The sequence below is a fragment of the Vespula pensylvanica genome, chromosome 3 (assembly GCF_014466175.1).
Source record: "Vespula pensylvanica isolate Volc-1 chromosome 3, ASM1446617v1, whole genome shotgun sequence".
Taxonomy (NCBI): domain Eukaryota; kingdom Metazoa; phylum Arthropoda; class Insecta; order Hymenoptera; family Vespidae; genus Vespula; species Vespula pensylvanica.
The window spans coordinates 3,138,475-3,156,549 of NC_057687.1; the positions used below are offsets into that span (position 1 = coordinate 3,138,475).

An 18,075-nucleotide genomic window follows, 5' to 3' on the forward strand; every position below is an offset into this window, starting at 1 on the left:
TATAATATGCAATATATAGAAAGATGAAAAAACAAAAATAAAAAAGATCTAAAAGAACGGCAACGAAAATCATTTATATTTGGCGGCACTCGTTGCACACTCGGTCGAGTCTGGTTCGAGCTTAGCGTTCGTGGCGCCACCGGACGGCGCTTGCAGGTATTATGCGCGCTCTCTCTCGCGAGGGACCTTCGCGAAAAGTATTGAATCGATGACGTCACAAAAGCCGAGAGACATGGTGGAGTAGAACGGTGGGGTGCACGACGGTCGCGTTGAAAAATGTCCGATTACTTTAATTTATCATCGAGGTGAACGCTGGTAAACAGACCGCGCTCGTATCGTCACGAGAGTAGATCTTTGAGCCGGTGTAGTATCAAATCTGGACGCTACTGTGTCGCCGTTTTAACACGTGGACAGAAAAAAGATAGAAAAGAAAAAAAAAATATATATATATATATACACACACACACATATATATATATATATATAAAAAGAGGAGGAACAAAAATCAAAGTGAGAAAGATAGGGATAGAGAGGGAGAAAAAAAAGAGAAAAAAAGAAGTGGTCGTTCGTCGAAGAAACTTGGGGAATCGAATCGACGAGTAGATTTTTGAAGGAAAAATAAACATATAGAAAAAGAGAGAGAAAGAGAAAGAAAGAAAAAGGAAGATTCAGTAATAGAGCTACGAATACGAAGAGTGAGATAGACGGAGAGGAAGAAGAGGATAAAACGGAAAGTGCAGCGTGACCTGTCCAAAGAACCAGCTTTGGGAGCCTGTGATCACGGTAAGCAAGGTAGGGAAAGAAAGAAAGAAAAAGAGAGAGAGAGAGAGAGAGAGAGAGAGAGAGAGATAGAAAGAAAGAAAGAAAGAAAGAAAGAAAGAGAATTTGTCCAAAAAATATAGAGTGACCGAGACAAAAAATTCTAAATTAACGTAAATCTCGATGGATTCGTTTACGTGAAAAGAAACTAACGTAAGTAACATATCATAAAATTACTGATAATCATTCTAAAACAATTTTTGTTGACTATTCACTTGGAGGCATTTGCTTCTTCGTCACAGGCGCTCGTTAGTGCGCGCCTTTAGAGGTTAGGTTCGCTTTATTTCTCTTCCCTGGTGCCGCAGCACGCGCGCTGCTTAACACACATCGAGAGACTCTCATTTTTGTGTGCGCATTGCCGTGGCAAGTGAACGCCCATTTCTCGGAGTCGTAGCGGCCTCCGCTTGACAGAATCCGCGAATTGATGCGATCGATATCATCGCATTTACCCTCATCACATTTCACAATGATGATAATTTCATAACCACATTTTTTTTATATCTTTATGATTTCGTTTGTTATCAATCGGTCGAAGAACAAAAAAAAAATTATTTAATACGATGGTATTCTATTCGAAAATAGTTAACACCGCCACGCGGTTTTCGATGTCAGGATAGGAATGTGACGCAGCTGAGTCGGTCTAATCGTTTCTTGATTACATACACGATTGCATTCTACAACTTTGTTGTTTTTCTATCTTTCCTAAGTTACGTCGATCTCTCGGACGAAATTTATGAAATATATATATATAAACAAACTACTTGTTATCGAATAATTTGTATATATACATGTATTGCATTAACTCGTAGTCTAATTGTTTCTTTTTCTCTAATCAATAGTTTTAAAAAATATAATGACGAATATGAGGAAAAATATCTGTAGAAATAGTGTTGAAAAATAAAAAAAGAAAAAGAAGAGAGAAAGAGAGAGAAAAATATTTGAAAGAATATTCGAATTAATCGATATGTTTTTTCGTATGATATTAATAATATTTATTGAATTGTTTATTCAGTCGATATTCTCTCTCTCTCTCTCTCTCTCTCTCTCTCTCTCTCTCTCTCTCTCTCTCGCACGCTCTCTACATACATATGTATAACTCGGTCGATTTATAAAAGATCAGAGATCAAAGTATGGAAACATATTCGTGTCGGGTGTGATACAATCGGAACAATTTAAAATACGTATATTTTATATCGCGGGTTACCTTCGATTACGTTTATATTAATTGCTACATTTTGACGAGAGAGAATGGTTTGAATCGTACATTCATATATTATATGTTTGCACGCATATATATGGATACGTATATGTGTATATACATATATGCATACATATATAACGAGATATTAAGAGACGGGCGTTAATATCGATGATAACATGCGCACATAGTGAGCTCGTATCGTGACGAGCGGTATTGTGCAGACAATCAGTGTAATGAACCGTTGTTGCGATTATCTGTCTCTTCGTGGCGAAAGGAACGCCATAAGCATCGAAAGAAGAAAGAGATAGAACATAGAAAATGAATTATCCCGATTCGAAATAATTATATTAATATTCCATTAATACATATAATTGTATTAATAGTCTATTTATATATATATATAAAATTATATTAATAATCCATTAATAGATATGTATGTGTATACGTATCTGTTTATATCTACTTTTTTATATATCTTCAATAACGCAAATAACGTAATCATAACTGAAATTAGATTACATTTAACCATTTTATCGAATAACAAATCGATATAATTTCTAACAGAAAAGAATCTAATAATCAAGCAAATCTAAATATATTTTAAATACGAAACAATCATTTTAAAGAAGTTAGTAAATTGATTGAATCATGAATGTTACTTATAATCGTTAATCGATAATAATTTCAAAGATTTCAATTTTCTTTTTATTTCTTTTTATTTGTTTCCTTTTTTTCGAACCCGATCGGTTCTACCAGCTTGTACGGTCCTGATCATTCGCAGACAGTGGCGGCAGCAGTGGTAGCGATAGCCCCATAGTTTTTGTTACGCCCTCTTTTCTCATGAAAATTATCATTCGCTCATGCAGAAGGAGACGAAAGAAAAAAAGAACAGAATCGAAAGAAGGAAAGAAAAAGGAAATGATCAGCGATGAGAGATTGTGGATTAGTAAAAAAGTGATGATTTCATGGTGAATCTCCCACGCTTTGAATTTGCCGTTTATCGAAAATATCCGGACTGACAGACGTCGTCGCGCGTCGTATGTCAAGGAAGAGTGGGGATTGACAGGGATAGGGGTGGGGGAAGAGAGGGGTATTAGGTAAAACATAAGGGTGAAAGAGAGAGACAGATAGTGCTCGTTAGTCGAACGTGGGGCGTGTTTAACACTTACTCTCGTGCGCTTCTTTGTGTGTGCGTGTATGTGCGTTGTGTTAGTATACAAACGATAGTAAACAACTAGTTGGTGAAACGCGCCACGACGGTGTGTTTTTCCCGCATTGCGTTTCCGTCGGCAATATAGTCAGTCACCGTGCATTAAAAAAAAAAAAAAAAGAGAGAGAGAACAGGGAGAAGGGATTGGGGTACATTGAAAGCACGTGCTCGCTTAAAAGTATTTTTATCGATGTATGTAAAGATAAATTAATTCGTATTTTACAATCAAATATAACACACATTAACAGCCATTTTGTTGAAACTTTGCACTCCGTTTTTTATTTCTTTTTTATTCTTTTTTTTTTGTTTTTTTTTCTTCAATTGTTATTTTATTTTCTTTTTTATTTCTATTTTTATTTTTATTTTTATTATGTCGTATTGAAATCATAAGTTGCACTATTCATTTCTTCAACATATATAATAGGTATTAAGTACTAATGATATACGTACATATGATATTTTTAAAAAAATTTTGTTATTGTATTTATACGTGTATATGTTTTAATGAAAAGTCAATTTATTCAGTGATTTTGATTCTAATAACAGGAATTATGATTGGACTCTATAAGATTTCACGTCGTCCTTGACTAAAACGCTATCCATCTCTTTCGCTTGCTTCGGTGCACGTGAAGTAGAGTGGAAGGGGAAAGCGAGAATAGTGAGTTCTTTTTTTTCTTCTGATGTAACTCGAAATATTATGATTTACGTGCAAATAAGCGAATGTATAATATTATAAATAATATTTTATACGCCAATACTTTTACGCGTCATAATGCAGGATATAAAAGTTTGAATCGTTTGCTTTGTCTTGAACGTTTTTAAATTTCGCGCTTCTTTTTCTGTGCTTTCTGTTCATGTTGAAAAAAAAAAAAAAGAAAAACGGAAGATCAAAGAATTTCTGGTCATAAAGAAACACGATTAATATTAAAGGGATATCATAATCTTAAATCAAGAGGATTTAAACGTAGATAAAAAGAAGTTATAATCCACCTTGCATTTTTTTACGTGATTAAAGTGGTTAACTTCGTCTGTTTTTTCATTACCATAAGTATTGCGGCAATAATAATTGTCAATAGAATTTTATTATGTAATTGCTTTTTATTAATCTCTTTTATTCAAATGATTTTTGTTATTTTATTTGTATAAGCAAAACGAATAAAAGATATTAAACTATGCAAATTGACGTTATCCAAAACTTTATTTGTTTCGATTTATTTGAACGTCTACGGGTATGATGTACTTACTCAAGAGAAACGTGACAAAATAAGAAAAAGAAGAAGACGCCAAGCGGTCTGGCGAGCCACTTGTGTGACTACCAGTGTTTTCTTTTTTTTCTTGTCTCTTCAGTCAAAAAGTAAAACATTTTATAAAATGACTTCTATTTATAAATCACTACTCACGTTTCTATGTAATATTTATTCTTCATTGAAAGTAAAGTTAAAAGGGTTGTTCGAAAGTTAATAGAAAAAATAATACGAAAGTAAAGAACATTTTGATGTACCAAACGTCCGCAAACGATACTTCTTTTTTATTGTCTTTTTTTTTCTTTCTTTCCTTTTCTTGTTTTTCTTTTTTTTTTTTTAATCTCGTTCGCTCGTTAGAAGAACACAGGATACCGCGAGCTTTTGCCTCATTTCTTGATAGTTCGTAACAGCTGCGTTAAAATACCTCACGAAGCATTCGAAAAATTCGAATTGCAATATAATACAACAGAGTTTTAAAAGAACGAATAAAAGAAATTCGATTGTTATCATCTGTTGAGGAAAGAAAGAGAAAAACACATGAGAAACGGAAAGAAAGAAATGGTTTGTAACGTTTCGAAGAATGACAAAAGAGAAAAGAGAGAGCGAGAAAGAATAGAAAATGGCGGACGACGATATAAATTTCATAAAAGTCACGTGGAAACAATCCGTGCCCTTACGTTTTCACCGTCAGCGATAATATTTTTAAATGAAAACCACAGCGTGGCGACAGCGGGGACGATAAATATTGGTGCTTTAACGGAAAGAATCGTGTGGTCTCGTGAGAGATATAGGAAAGGGTTGGAGGTAGGGGAGAGAAAGAAGCACCACTTGCAAGTAATGGCGCGTTCCCCGTCCTCCTACTCCTTCTCCCCGCCATTCTGCGCTTTCGACACCTCACCACCGCGTGTCCCTTCTTCTATTCCCAATCACAGACGCGAATCTTTTTTCTTCCGACTTTTTCTTTTTCCTTTTCTTTTCTTTTCTTTTCTTTTCTTTTCATTTCTTTTTTTTTTTGACGACACTACGCCACATCTCACACCTTTCCTTCCGTTCTTCTTCTTCTTCTTCTTTTCTTTTCTTTTCTTTTTTTTCCTTCATATTCTTTTTCTTTTTCCTTTCCCATCCTTTTTCTCTCGTTTTTTAGTACCTCAAGAAATTATTTTTTAATTGTCCTACGACTGGTGCGCGCTTTGAAATGTAAATGAAAGTTCCCGCGCCAAGCGAATTAGATTGGCACTTCGGTAGATGTTTCTCCCTCACCTTCTTCTTTTTCTTATCACGTGCAAAGAGCTCGGAAAAAAAGTATTTTCGCGAAGACGATGTCAATTCCTCTCTCCTATGTATGTATCTTTTTCTTTCTTTTCATCGAAATTACATAGAATTCATTAACGATACGATAATGTTTAGCGGATCTCCTTGAACTTTTCGTCGGTTGATAACGGATTATTTAACGACGATAAACGCGTTACATTATAACACGCAAAACGCGGATTATATATTATATAAATTGCGATATAATGATACGATAATAATTATACATATGTTCTCTCTTTCTCTCTATGAGCACGCGCGCACGTATACGCGTGTAAAATATATTATTATACATAGTAATATTATATATAATACTTTAATACGTATTATTCAAATATGCGTAAGATTTATAAATAATAGATAATAATAGATTGAAAAAAAGAGCATCGTTCGTTGAAAAGGATATTTTCCAACTCAATCAGAATTCCAATATCCAATCTACGAAGTTGAAAGGATTGAGATATTTTTGTGAGCGTCTTTTTGGCTCTCGCCTTTGGAACTGGAGGTCCAGCGTTATCGATGCCGCAGTACTTTATTTATTCATGCCGAAACGTTGTCTACAATGGGGGTTGAGGGAATTTCAGGAAAATTCAAAAGGGACGTTCGGAATGAAAGCCTTCGGAGCCCTGGGTGTCGGTGGCAGTGGTACTGATGGCGCTGAAGCCGTCTAATGATGACATTTAAATGCAGTGCCGCATCGTTCGGTTCTTCGTACCACGACGACCTCTCTCTCTCTCTCTCTCTCTTTCTCTCGCTCTCCTTCTGTCCCTCCCCCTAGCTCTCTTTCTCTCTCTCTCTCTCTCTCTCTCTCTCTCTTTCTCACGCATATACACGTACACTTCTCTTTCTATCTACTATTCTACCACTTCTTCTCCACCTACCTTCTTCACCTCCAACCACCTTCTCTACCACCAGCCGCTTCTTCCACTTTTGCACGAAGGATCGTGCGAGTTTATGTCGCACTCAAATTAACGATCCTCCTTCAATTTTCCTTTCTCCCCTTACTTAGACTGATTAAATGTGTATTAAGAAGTTTAATACATACAACATGAATATTCTATTTTATTGACATATTTTCTCAAATTTTCTTAATATAGTATTTGTTATATTAACGTTATTAGTTTTGTTTAGTAAAATAATAATTATTATAATTTTATTATTACTATTATTATTATTATTATTATTATTATTATTATTATTATTATTTACATATTATTATTTAATGTATATAAGGAAGTAAAGGAAACATAACGATTCATGTTTTTAAATATTATTTTTTCTCTTTTCCAGCATGTGAGATTGCCTCTAAAGCGAGATAAACTCGCTGCAAATTATACTCGAGTGGATCAAAACAAGGATGGAGAGTATTAGGGAGGAATGATAGAATGCAAGAGGGTAGCACCGCCGTGGCGCTAGCGATGGTGACTCCTGGTTATGATCAGGACCCTGCGAGTGGGGTTGCCGATTATACGACCCATCAGGACCAGGCCCAATTCGAAGCAGATAAGAGGGCCGTATATAAGCATCCCCTATTCCCGCTTCTCGCGTTACTCTTTGAAAGATGCGAACAAGCGACTCAGAGTTCGGACAACTCGACGTCCGAGAGCTTCAACATGGATATACAAGCTTTTGTTCAGCATCAAGAAAGAGATCGAAAACCTTTCCTAATCAATGACCCAGAAATTGATGGTTTGGTAAGTTTATTAAGGAAAAAAAAAAAAAAAAAAAGAAAAGGAGAAACAAAAATAACAAAAGACATTTAATGACTTGCTTTTTACATATCTCGATATATTCGCTATTGAAATAAAAGAACGACTGTTTAACGAATTTCTTTTGTTTTCACATATACGCGATTGTAGATGATCAAGGCGATACAAGTGCTGCGAATTCATCTCTTGGAATTGGAAAAGGTACAGGAGTTGTGCAAAGACTTCTGCAACAGATACATAACGTGCCTGAAAGGCAAGATGCAGAGCGAGAATTTGTTACGCAGCGATTACAGTCATCATGGACACGACATGGGTCCGTCCAGTGGCAGCAATGGCAGCAGTCCATTGCAGGTTAGATGTTTTCACTATGCTCAGGGCACCCTGGCCTGTTCCCTTACCTTAGTAGATATCCTTACGATCAGGGGTGTACGAGTATTAACGAAATATGTTCTACTTTTCGTAAATTAAAAAAATATAATTTTTCTCTCGAAACATAATGGAATATAATATTTATATTTGGTGTAAGGACTAGCTTTTACCTAAATGCATATGTTTTACCTTTTATTTACTATTAAATATTAAATAATACTCGTATATTCCTTAAAATATAATAGAACCCCGCCCTGCTCTCTGACGGCTAGTTGCGACATATATTTGCCAGGTGCTGTCATCTACAGGCAATGATGTTGAGTCGGGAACTAACGGATTCAGAGTAAGCAGAGGGGATCTGCTATTGGAAAACGTTGGTGCAAATCAAGTAGCCGTACAAGAGGATGTTGGAAACGATAGACCTTCCTCGGTTCGATCGACGTCTACCAATCAATGTTCTGTCAGATCTAACAGCCAGGATCATGATGAGCCAGTATCACCCTCTACGGTACATGGAAGTACACCACTTTCTCAGATTGGCGCTCATCCTTGCACTCCTGTTAACGATATGTATCTTGGTCAAGGTTAGTGAAGGAATTCATTTTGATGTTTTTTAATATATTACAAATAACATAAAATTGTATTTCATCTTCATGACTTTAGCCCGAATTAAATTATTCATCGAGGTCTTCCTTTTATTTATAATTTATGTAATAAGGATCGTAATGTATAGTAATTAGTTTTCAAAGAAGTCCTAAATTGTTGAGAAAAACAAGTTATAAATTCACATTTATAGATGATATCGACTATGTAAATACTGCTGACAGAATATATTTAGAAGAAGTTGGATACTGGGGTCTTCTAGCACTACAAGAACGGGAAACCGAATATGTGGATGTTGGAGATGCTAATGATGAAAAGTATTTTGGTTAGACATTATTACATATCTTGAGTTTTTTGATACGCAGTTATTAAAAAAATTTAAGTTAGAGAACAATAAGTCGTCGATATCTTTTAATGAAACGTAGAGGATTTTTTCATGCTGATAATCGATAAAATTGGGCACATTATTGTTAATATACTTATTATTATAAGAACCTTAATTCGTTTTCTATACGCCGCAACAATCAATCGTTTTTAGATATTACTGTTGCAGGATCCCCTTCTCCAGCTCCAAGCGAAGATGAAGAAGAATGTGGCACTGGTACTGTTACCTCAAATCATGGTAGTATTCACGGTAGTAATCATGGAAATGTCAAAAAGGGCAGACAGAAGCGCGGTGTTCTACCTAAACAAGCGACTAGTATCATGCGAACATGGCTCTTTGCTCATATAGTTGTAAGTTAATAGTTCTACAATCACGTGATATAACAAATGATACAATAACGATAAGAAAATATTGTAACAAGGAACATTTCTTGCAGCATCCTTACCCTACGGAAGATGAGAAACGACAAATCGCGAGTCAGACAAATCTAACATTGCTTCAAGTTAATAACTGGTTTATAAATGCGCGCAGACGAATCTTACAACCTATGCTCGACGGTGCTGGTGCTGAAGCGGTATCTCGTGTAGGAAAACGTCATAAGGTGTCCAAGCATGCGGTTCAGCAACAACAAATTCAACAGCAACAAGCTGGCTGGCAGTCCGAAGAATCGGGAAGTGACTCGGGTTCTAGCGATGGTGAAGGAGGTGCCGATAGATCAAAAGACGGTAACGATAGCGATGAAGATGATCTTCACTGACCTCTGTCGATCACTGAAACGTCAACCTCTTTAAGGTACCTTCAAATCCAGTTGCTTATTACAGTATTAAGGTATTCGAGGATAGATTTCGCTTTAACTGTTAAATACGTAATCATTCTCGCGGCAACCAAGGGTACATGAGTAGAGGTTATCACGCTCTCTTATCTAGCGATGTTTCTGGTCTGGCTTCCTTTATATTAAAACAAAATTCTTGTCTCTAAATGATTAATTAATCTCCGCTCATTACCCAAGAGATAATATTTCAAACAGAAATACGAAAATCGATGTTCCATAAGTACTGGAAAGAAATCAAGGTCTTCGACGTGTAACTTAATTAGAGATACGATTGCGTTTACGAGAAAAGATATAAAATTTATTTACTGGTGATACATCTTCAGTTTGGTAAATTAGTAATAAGGATTAAATTATTCCTAGTACTTTTATGGATTACCAATGTTTATTGCTAGAGTCGTTCCGAGAGTTATGACACCATCGTATCTGCAGAAAATATAATTAGTACTTCCACGATTCAATATTTTTTTACAATTTATCGTAAAAACTTTTTTTAGTCTGCAAGCAATAGAAATGTTACTTGAAAGTATTATCCGCACTGTTTAATTTACACAAAAAAAAAAAAAAAAAAGAAAGAAATAAAGAAATGCAGACAATAGATAAAATGCTACATATAATAATGATATTAAAATCTGTATATATCATACGATTTTGTTATTTACTGTAATTTCTATTACAATCATCTAATTTCACTAAGAATATCTTCGGAGATGCGGAACATGCCATAATATACTAGCGTTTTTATATTTTTATACAAAAGAAATTGCTTTCTAAAAAGGTATATTCTTTGTAAAGTTACAATAACTTAAATTTTATCATGTTTTTCTAATCTACGTGTGATAATGAGAGAATAATAAAAGAAGGGCAGTGTCTGAACGAGTAACCAATATTTAATTTCTTTCACCTGTATTTTAATATGACTTAACTTTGTAAAGAAAATTAGTAAATTTAACTAAACGAGTCGAGTTTATTAAATTAAATGTTGAATTTCTTCCTGTACACGACATCCACTAGTCTTGTATTCGCCGCAGACTCAGTTGTTTCAATTGTGCAGATATAATTAATAAAAGTTTTATATATATGTATATATATATATATATAAAACTGTAGACTTATAATCATTGTTTTCTGTGCCATCAAGGAGCGTGGTAACTTCCACAATCTTTATTCAGCTCTGCAGTGTCGTGACATAGCAAAGTGCTGTCCCTCCAAGTTAACAATAATAATTATAATAACAATAACGAAAATGACGAGGATAGTAATAGTACTAATAATAATACGACTATTAGTAACACGATGATAATATAATAATACTTTAAATATATGATGATTATATTTTTAAACTCTAAGTGTCGTCTCTGTGCAAGTACCGTAATTTATAAGACGGTATTACTGTACATATGAATATGGAACTGTTACTAAGATACAAAACTGAAGAAAAATTATTATTATCTAAAAGAAAAATGAAACTTTCCTTTTAAATTGACAAAGTCTAGCGAACGACGACACCCACATGCCATTTGTAGAATATAAGTATTTGTACTTTTGCTGTCTACACATGATCATTACGTTTTACAACAAATATTTATATTTACTGAATACAGAGTGTTGGAAATTTGGTTGATTCGATAAATATTCTATATGGAAAATAATAAAAATAATAGAATTTCTATTATAATGAGTTGCGTCGATTAGAAATATTAAAAATAATTTTTGTTACAAATTTTGAAAGTGTTTCTTTCATAATATACAAGAAACATTATACTTATTCCATGTAATCTCTTCTGATGTTCCGTCCATCACTTTGTACATTTACGGATACATTTTCTTCCTGGATAATTTAAAAAAAAAAAAAAAAAAAGAAATAAAGAAAGAAAAAGAAGGAAAAGAAAGAACAAAAATGAAAGAAAACCAGAGCAGACATATGTAACATAATGAAATTCTCTCGTAAAAAGAATATTGCAATGAAATTTAGAATTTTTCTTTAGGATTATATTTGAATAGTTCAATGTATAGTACATATTTCAGTTTCTTCTTTTATGAGTTTGCACAGATATCTCACAGCTTACACACGATCACACTAGTCAGTTGAGTCTAAGAAAAAAAAAACAAAGTTCTTAAAACAATAATATTGAACTATCACTTGTACACAGTAAAGTTACATAAACCTAAAGTCTTGAGTACTTCCTTATGCTTTAATGTACATAGTAGATTTACAGAGTGCTTCCATTAGTAATTTATAAATTATCCTTCAGTGTATTTACAAACGTGTACTTGAAGAGATTAAATGTAAGATTTTGACTAACTTCAATTGAAAATTTTGTCCAATGTATTATTGTAAACTGAGATATGCAAAAACAGATGTGCTGACATTATTGTACAATTAAAGTCCAGTAAAACGCTATTATCAGTTGAAGACAGCTGACAGTATAGCTCCATATATGTGGTAGTAAAAGAAATTAATATAATATAATACAAAAAAGGAAATATGTAAAGGTGATGTACGAATGAACGAACGGTGGTTTAACTAGAAATACATGTACTATTTGATAAATGATGTACGCTTAAATTTTCAAAACATCTGTTCCCTTGTAGCTTCATCAAAATTCTTTGCAAATTTTTAAGGGCACAAATGCTACCTAGTTAGGCCGCTGTTTCTAAATGACAGCAATAATACATGCTCCTGGCGGCATGAGAGACTAAAAGAATCATTGCTTTAATATGTAACATAAACTACCTGGTACGGAACTATACTGTTTTTAAATGATTAGAATTCAGATAATGTTAGATTAAGAGGTAGGTTGTAAGGCTGAACCACGTATACGTATGTGCTGCGGCACCAGACGACTGTGATAACTCGGTGGGCGGTGCCCAGCCTCCTACTTCATACTTGTATACTAAAAGCTACGAAATACTTACAAAAAACAAGTGGGGAAAAACTTACTGATTTTGAGGAGGTTGAACGTGTGTCGTAAACGTGCGCGTTAAATGAGAAAAAAAAAACAAAAAACAAAAAAAAGGACAAAAAAAAACATTAAAAAATAGTCCATATGCACATGAATAAAGTAATTTTGTATGCACTTGGCATGTTTTTATTATATCTAAATACTTTCGTCCTCTATATACATGTGCGTAGAAAAGAAAATTTCCACATGTGCATATGAACTGAACAAGTAGGCCTCATCACGTCTCTGCACGTTGATTATCATGTAATGTGCGAGTCCTACGTGTGAATTACATTAAGTAAGGTAGGAATGGACCAGAAACACGTTATTGTAATCTGAAACGTTCTTTATTTTGAAATGAATATGAAGTTTAGTTGTGGTTTTTAATGTCATTTTATTTGTTAATGTTAAGAAATTTTGTTACTCTTTTTGTTGCTTTGAATTACGAGATTATATTAATTTGTTATTTTACTTTGAATTGGTGAATGTATTCACATAAAAAAAGCAAGTTCTTAAGCACGCGTTACTACAATTGTATCTTTTACTAAAATTTTACAAACGAAAAAAATTCTTTCTTGCAGTTTCAAGAAATAATTGCCATTGATAGAACATTTAATTATCTTTATTTGGTTGGAATTAAAGCGTAAGGAAAAATTGAAAATAATTGGTCCATTCCTAACTTCCGCCAAATTTTTAAGACGTAAACTACACGTATTACATACTTAAAATGCGTATTAAAAAGCATAATTAAATAAAACGAATATTTCTCTCTCATGTACATCAAGGCCCTGTTAAATAAGTTGTTTATTGATAATAAATGCCATCACGCTTGCAATACAAATTTTCCATCTTTATCATACTGATAAGTCACTGGTCATATTGTTACTAATAATATACAGCATTTTGTAAAACAAATATAAGATCCTGCTACATATTTTAGTGTAGTAACTAAAAACGATATATTGTAGCAATTAAGAAAATTTATGCTCAAGTTTTGTGTTTTACATTTGGCTTTCACAGTTTATGCCAAGTAAATGAGCATACGATATATACTTGAAATGATATTAATCCTGCATAAATTTTGTTCTTATAATTGTCTGTCTACTTCTTCACCCTATACATTCTATGTACATGTTATTCCATTTCTTCGATTATAATTAAAAAATACAATCAATAAGAAGACTTATGCCGTATAGGTATCAATTAGTTTTTTTTTAAAGTGATATTATGTGAGTGTTAATTTTTATTCAGTTTTAATGTTATACATCGAAATACTTAATTTTTCGTTTAGTATAATCAGTTTGGATGTTTCAAAAATGTGGTATACACGTTCTTATACAATGCTATATAAAAATGACCGTCTCTATAATTTTTTTCTTCTATGTAAAGAATACATTATTCTATTTAATTTGGAATTTTATAAGTATTTAAATTGTACTACATGAAAGGTATTGTACAGGCTTTCGTCAACTATGCACTCGCTATAAGAAGAATGCAAAATTTCATTTACAATATACAGATGAAATGTATAAAGGAAAGTAATTGATGAATTTACTATAAAAAATATATAGTATTATACACGGTAATACAATATTAAATATATTAAATAAAAAAGAAATAAATATATCTTATTAGAAATCTTCATTATTCATTCAATTAGAAATACGTTGGTTATTGAGTGCAATTAAGTAAATAGATTAATTTTTAGTTTTTAAGTTATTAACAAAAATCTGTAAGCAGGATATGACAAAAATGCTTTATCATTATAAATATAACGATATATATCACGACAGTGTCTTTCGTCAAAGTAGTTCATTGACTAACAATAAAAGTAAGAGCGACACTTATTATAATTTGTTGGCAAACGATGTTGAATAATTTTCATAAAAATATCTTTTTTCAAGTATGAACGCTTCGATTAAAAGTCTATTATGAATTAAATTTTTCAACTTGACTTTGTGAATTTTTCTGAAAATCTAAATTTAATATTATAGCTTAAAGAAGTGAAATATTTCTTCAAACATTTCACGTTAAATCATACATACATTCTTACTGTAAACACTGTATTGTACATTAGACTTATTACAATATTCCAAGATAAATAGTTTCTTTCTAGCGAGGTGAGACTTAAATTTTGACACTGATAAAAAGATTGCCCGAGGGCACATTAATGCACATGTATGTTTAAAAACTTGTTATGGGAACATCATCTCTTCGATGATCCAACCTGATCATTGATATCTGGTCCACAGCTTATTCCTAGCAATCTGCGGTTTGCCTGTAAAATGAAACTTTGTAATTATTATCTTAGAAACCATATTTGCCTTTTTTCTTCTTTTATCTTAGGATATATATTTTCACCTGGAATTAAATAATATATCAGCCTTGACATTAATAAACCACACTAAGAGAAAAGATACACTGGTTACTATACTTCCAAGAATCATACTAAGACGTTCTGTTGCCGCTGAAGCTTTCAAAAACATTCTTAGGTTTATCGTTTGCCATATTGATTCTGTCCATGTTGGGTAGATGCCTGACTTCATATCATAATCTGTATTAAATAGGGTAATGTATAATTATCATTATATGGTCATTATATTTACTTCAATAAATTAATAGTAATAAAAGTACTTACTATTGATGATGAATGCTGGGCTTGCAGCCATACTATAATTTACAGTCGAATTTAAACATACTCCAGTTAAATCATATCCATTAATCCATTCAAGATTACGAGCATAACATTCAGATTCATTTATATCTAATATGTTTTCACCAGTTAAGAAAGAAAAAAGTCGAGCAGTTAAAATTGTAATAGTATTAGGCAACCTGTCTATACCGACATATAATGGTAAAATTATATTTGGTAATCTTATTCCTGGAGAGTTTGATGCATAAAATAAGTTACAATTTGCACTTTCTAAATAACAGGATAACATCTCTGAAATAAGATCTTCAACCCAAGTTAAATTTTCAGTTCGACTTACATCATGACCTGTAACATTATAGTATAGAACCTCTGCCAAAGTAACGGCTACTTTTGTTAAATTTAGTACAAGATTGTTCATGTATCTAAAATAAAAAAAAAAAAAAAAGGAATTATTATTAAAATTATATACTTTTATATTTTAGTATAATTTATAATACCTATCGGACTTAAAAGCATCGGCAATGTCTAAAACGCTGTTATAATATTTATTGATGAACTGTTTGGGATGATTAGCTATAACGACTGTAGTAAGATTTGGATTTGTTTTCAGAAAGCTTTGTACAGATGTAGGTGGGACACTATCATTTAATACTTTGGCCGGTAAATCTTTAGTTAACTGCCTTATTATTTGATCATTATCATTGTTGTTAATATGCAAATATAAATTTCCTTCATTTAGTTGACCAAGTTCAATTACTTTTACAATCTCATCGAATTTTAAATTAACTCCACCGAGTGCATCGAAATTACCCGTTTTCAGATCATATACTAATCGACTAGAACCTATATAGTCGAAAACTTCTCCATTAAGAAGACTAAAAACAACATTTGTTTCTGAAACAATTAATCGTGTAAGTTATATTTCTTTGTTAGATAATTACACATCAAGATTATGGAAGAAATAACTTACTATTTACAGTTGGATTTAAATAATTCAAATAAGTTGCAGTAGTTATTAATGTAACCAGGCCTGTTACTATATTTTGAGCTCCAGGAGAAAATCCATCAAACAAAGAAAATGCATCTAGTCTAGCTGTTACCATAATTACAGAATTGGAATCCTTTTTTAGTGGTGCTAACGGCCAATGTATATTTCTATCTCCAAGTGTATCACAGAACATTGTTGGATTAATATTCAAATAAAAGTTACTGCGTTTTATACATGATTCAGAGTTAACTGCCGAAAACATAAAAGATGTCATTTCCAATGCACACAAAGATCGTTTACTTTGATTTTCAAGATCATAAGCATTGTAAGTCCAAAAGCAAGACTTTACAGCTTTTACAAGTGTTTTATTCTGCAATCATAAAAAATTACTATTATCATATATATAATATATATAATAGTATAATTATAATTATAATCCATTTATATATATATATATATATACATAAATTTATAACCTCCATATAGAACATAGGAAATGGCCAGTCTTCCATTAAAATGGATGATCCATAAGGATTCCATGGATTTGTTTCATTACATTTTTTATAACTTGAATATCTATTTGGACATGTATCCTCAGGCGAATAAAAATCTGGATACTTTTCACTAACATTTCTTATTAATAGAATACCATTAATGTTATTAGAATTTTTCAAACGTATAAGATTATCTTTTGTAAACGTAAAAAATGTTAAAACTGCAATATATGGACCTGCAGTTGCATTTGTCTCTAACCATCTGATATCATTTTCATGTTCTACTAAATGTATTGCTCCAACACTACCAGATCTACTTGCTACAACAGGCAAAAGTAATTAATATTAAACATCTTAGAGAGAATCTTTTACAATAATTTTAGTTGTGAAGATATTTATGATAATAAATAGATGAAATAAAATATATAAAGATTCAATCTAATTGGACACTTACAAGTGCAACCAAACTGATGTGTTCCATTGTGTCTTCGAAAACAAGATGCTAGTGCATCTAGTTCTGTATAAATCATATCCTTTATTCTTTCGGCAGTAACTGCAATTAGGAATTTTATTAAAAAATTATCTGTTACAAAAGTGACTTTAATACAATGTATGAAAAATACATGCTATATGTAAAAAAAATTGCTTACCAAAATGTATCATTACTAATATAAGAAGATATTTCCATGTTACACATCTTGCCATTATTATCACTGATCACGTCAAACGTCAAAGTAAAAAATGTGAAACAGTAAAAATAGATTATGAAGAATAGATTATTCAACACAGATAGTAGAAAGAAAGCATTGACTTGATGAACTTTAAACTTCACTAAAATTGAGATATGTACTGTCACATCTTACGAAGTACGAGTCTCGAAAAAATAAATTTCCTTCGAGGAGTTTTTGTTAGACTCAGATTAATGGCCTCACCTGCTGTATGCATTTCTATGGCATGGGACTGGCAATCAACGAAATGCCTGACGACAAGCCAATCAAATGACACCTATCTTCATCTTTGGCAAATGAGAATACTACGATTTATCTTTATTTCGAGGATGAGGATTGGTTGACGGATACTCGACGCTAGAATTCACTTCTTCTATTGGTGGATTGAATATATTTATTGCCGGATAGGCTAATTCCCTTATCCTCGATTGGATCGGCTCCAGAAGAAAGTAGAATTAATTGGCGGTAAAATCGTACAAAGAATTTACCGATTGTGCGGCAGAGAACGAATTCCTCGATCGTATTTAAACGATTTGTAAATAAAATTAAAATAGAGATTTGTGTCTATAAGAATTGGAAGAGCGAGT

General features: G+C 32.5%; 2 protein-coding genes across 8 annotated transcripts; one reads left to right on the top strand and one right to left on the bottom strand.

Annotated features, from left to right (window-relative positions):
• The first annotated feature begins 211 nt into the window (after positions 1-211).
• On the top strand, positions 212-15,258 carry LOC122628038 (homeobox protein PKNOX2-like). Of its 7 annotated transcripts, none has more exons than XM_043809853.1 (7): positions 212-783; positions 7,076-7,479; positions 7,645-7,845; positions 8,156-8,447; positions 8,660-8,791; positions 9,005-9,201; positions 9,288-15,258. In XM_043809853.1, the coding sequence occupies exons 2-7, from the start codon at positions 7,171-7,173 to the stop codon at positions 9,606-9,608; spliced, it is 1,452 nt and encodes a 483-aa protein (XP_043665788.1). In that variant the 5' UTR covers positions 212-783; positions 7,076-7,170; the 3' UTR covers positions 9,609-15,258. The 7 variants fall into 7 exon arrangements, with proteins under 7 accessions (XP_043665788.1, XP_043665784.1, XP_043665782.1 ...); XM_043809849.1 differs by lacking the exon at positions 8,660-8,791 and adding an exon at positions 3,777-3,888 and having other exon boundaries at positions 213-783; XM_043809848.1 differs by lacking the exons at positions 212-783; positions 8,660-8,791 and adding exons at positions 3,286-3,422; positions 3,777-3,888.
• LOC122628016 (nicastrin) lies at positions 13,849-17,710 on the bottom strand. The gene is made up of 8 exons (XM_043809799.1): positions 17,411-17,710; positions 17,215-17,313; positions 16,743-17,080; positions 16,249-16,636; positions 15,776-16,172; positions 15,264-15,700; positions 14,987-15,179; positions 13,849-14,903 (listed from the first exon to the last, which is right to left on the bottom strand). Exons 1-8 carry the CDS (start codon positions 17,463-17,465, stop codon positions 14,885-14,887), a joined length of 1,926 nt encoding a protein of 641 aa, XP_043665734.1. The 5' UTR covers positions 17,466-17,710; the 3' UTR covers positions 13,849-14,884.
• Between the last annotated feature and the right edge of the window lie 365 nt (positions 17,711-18,075).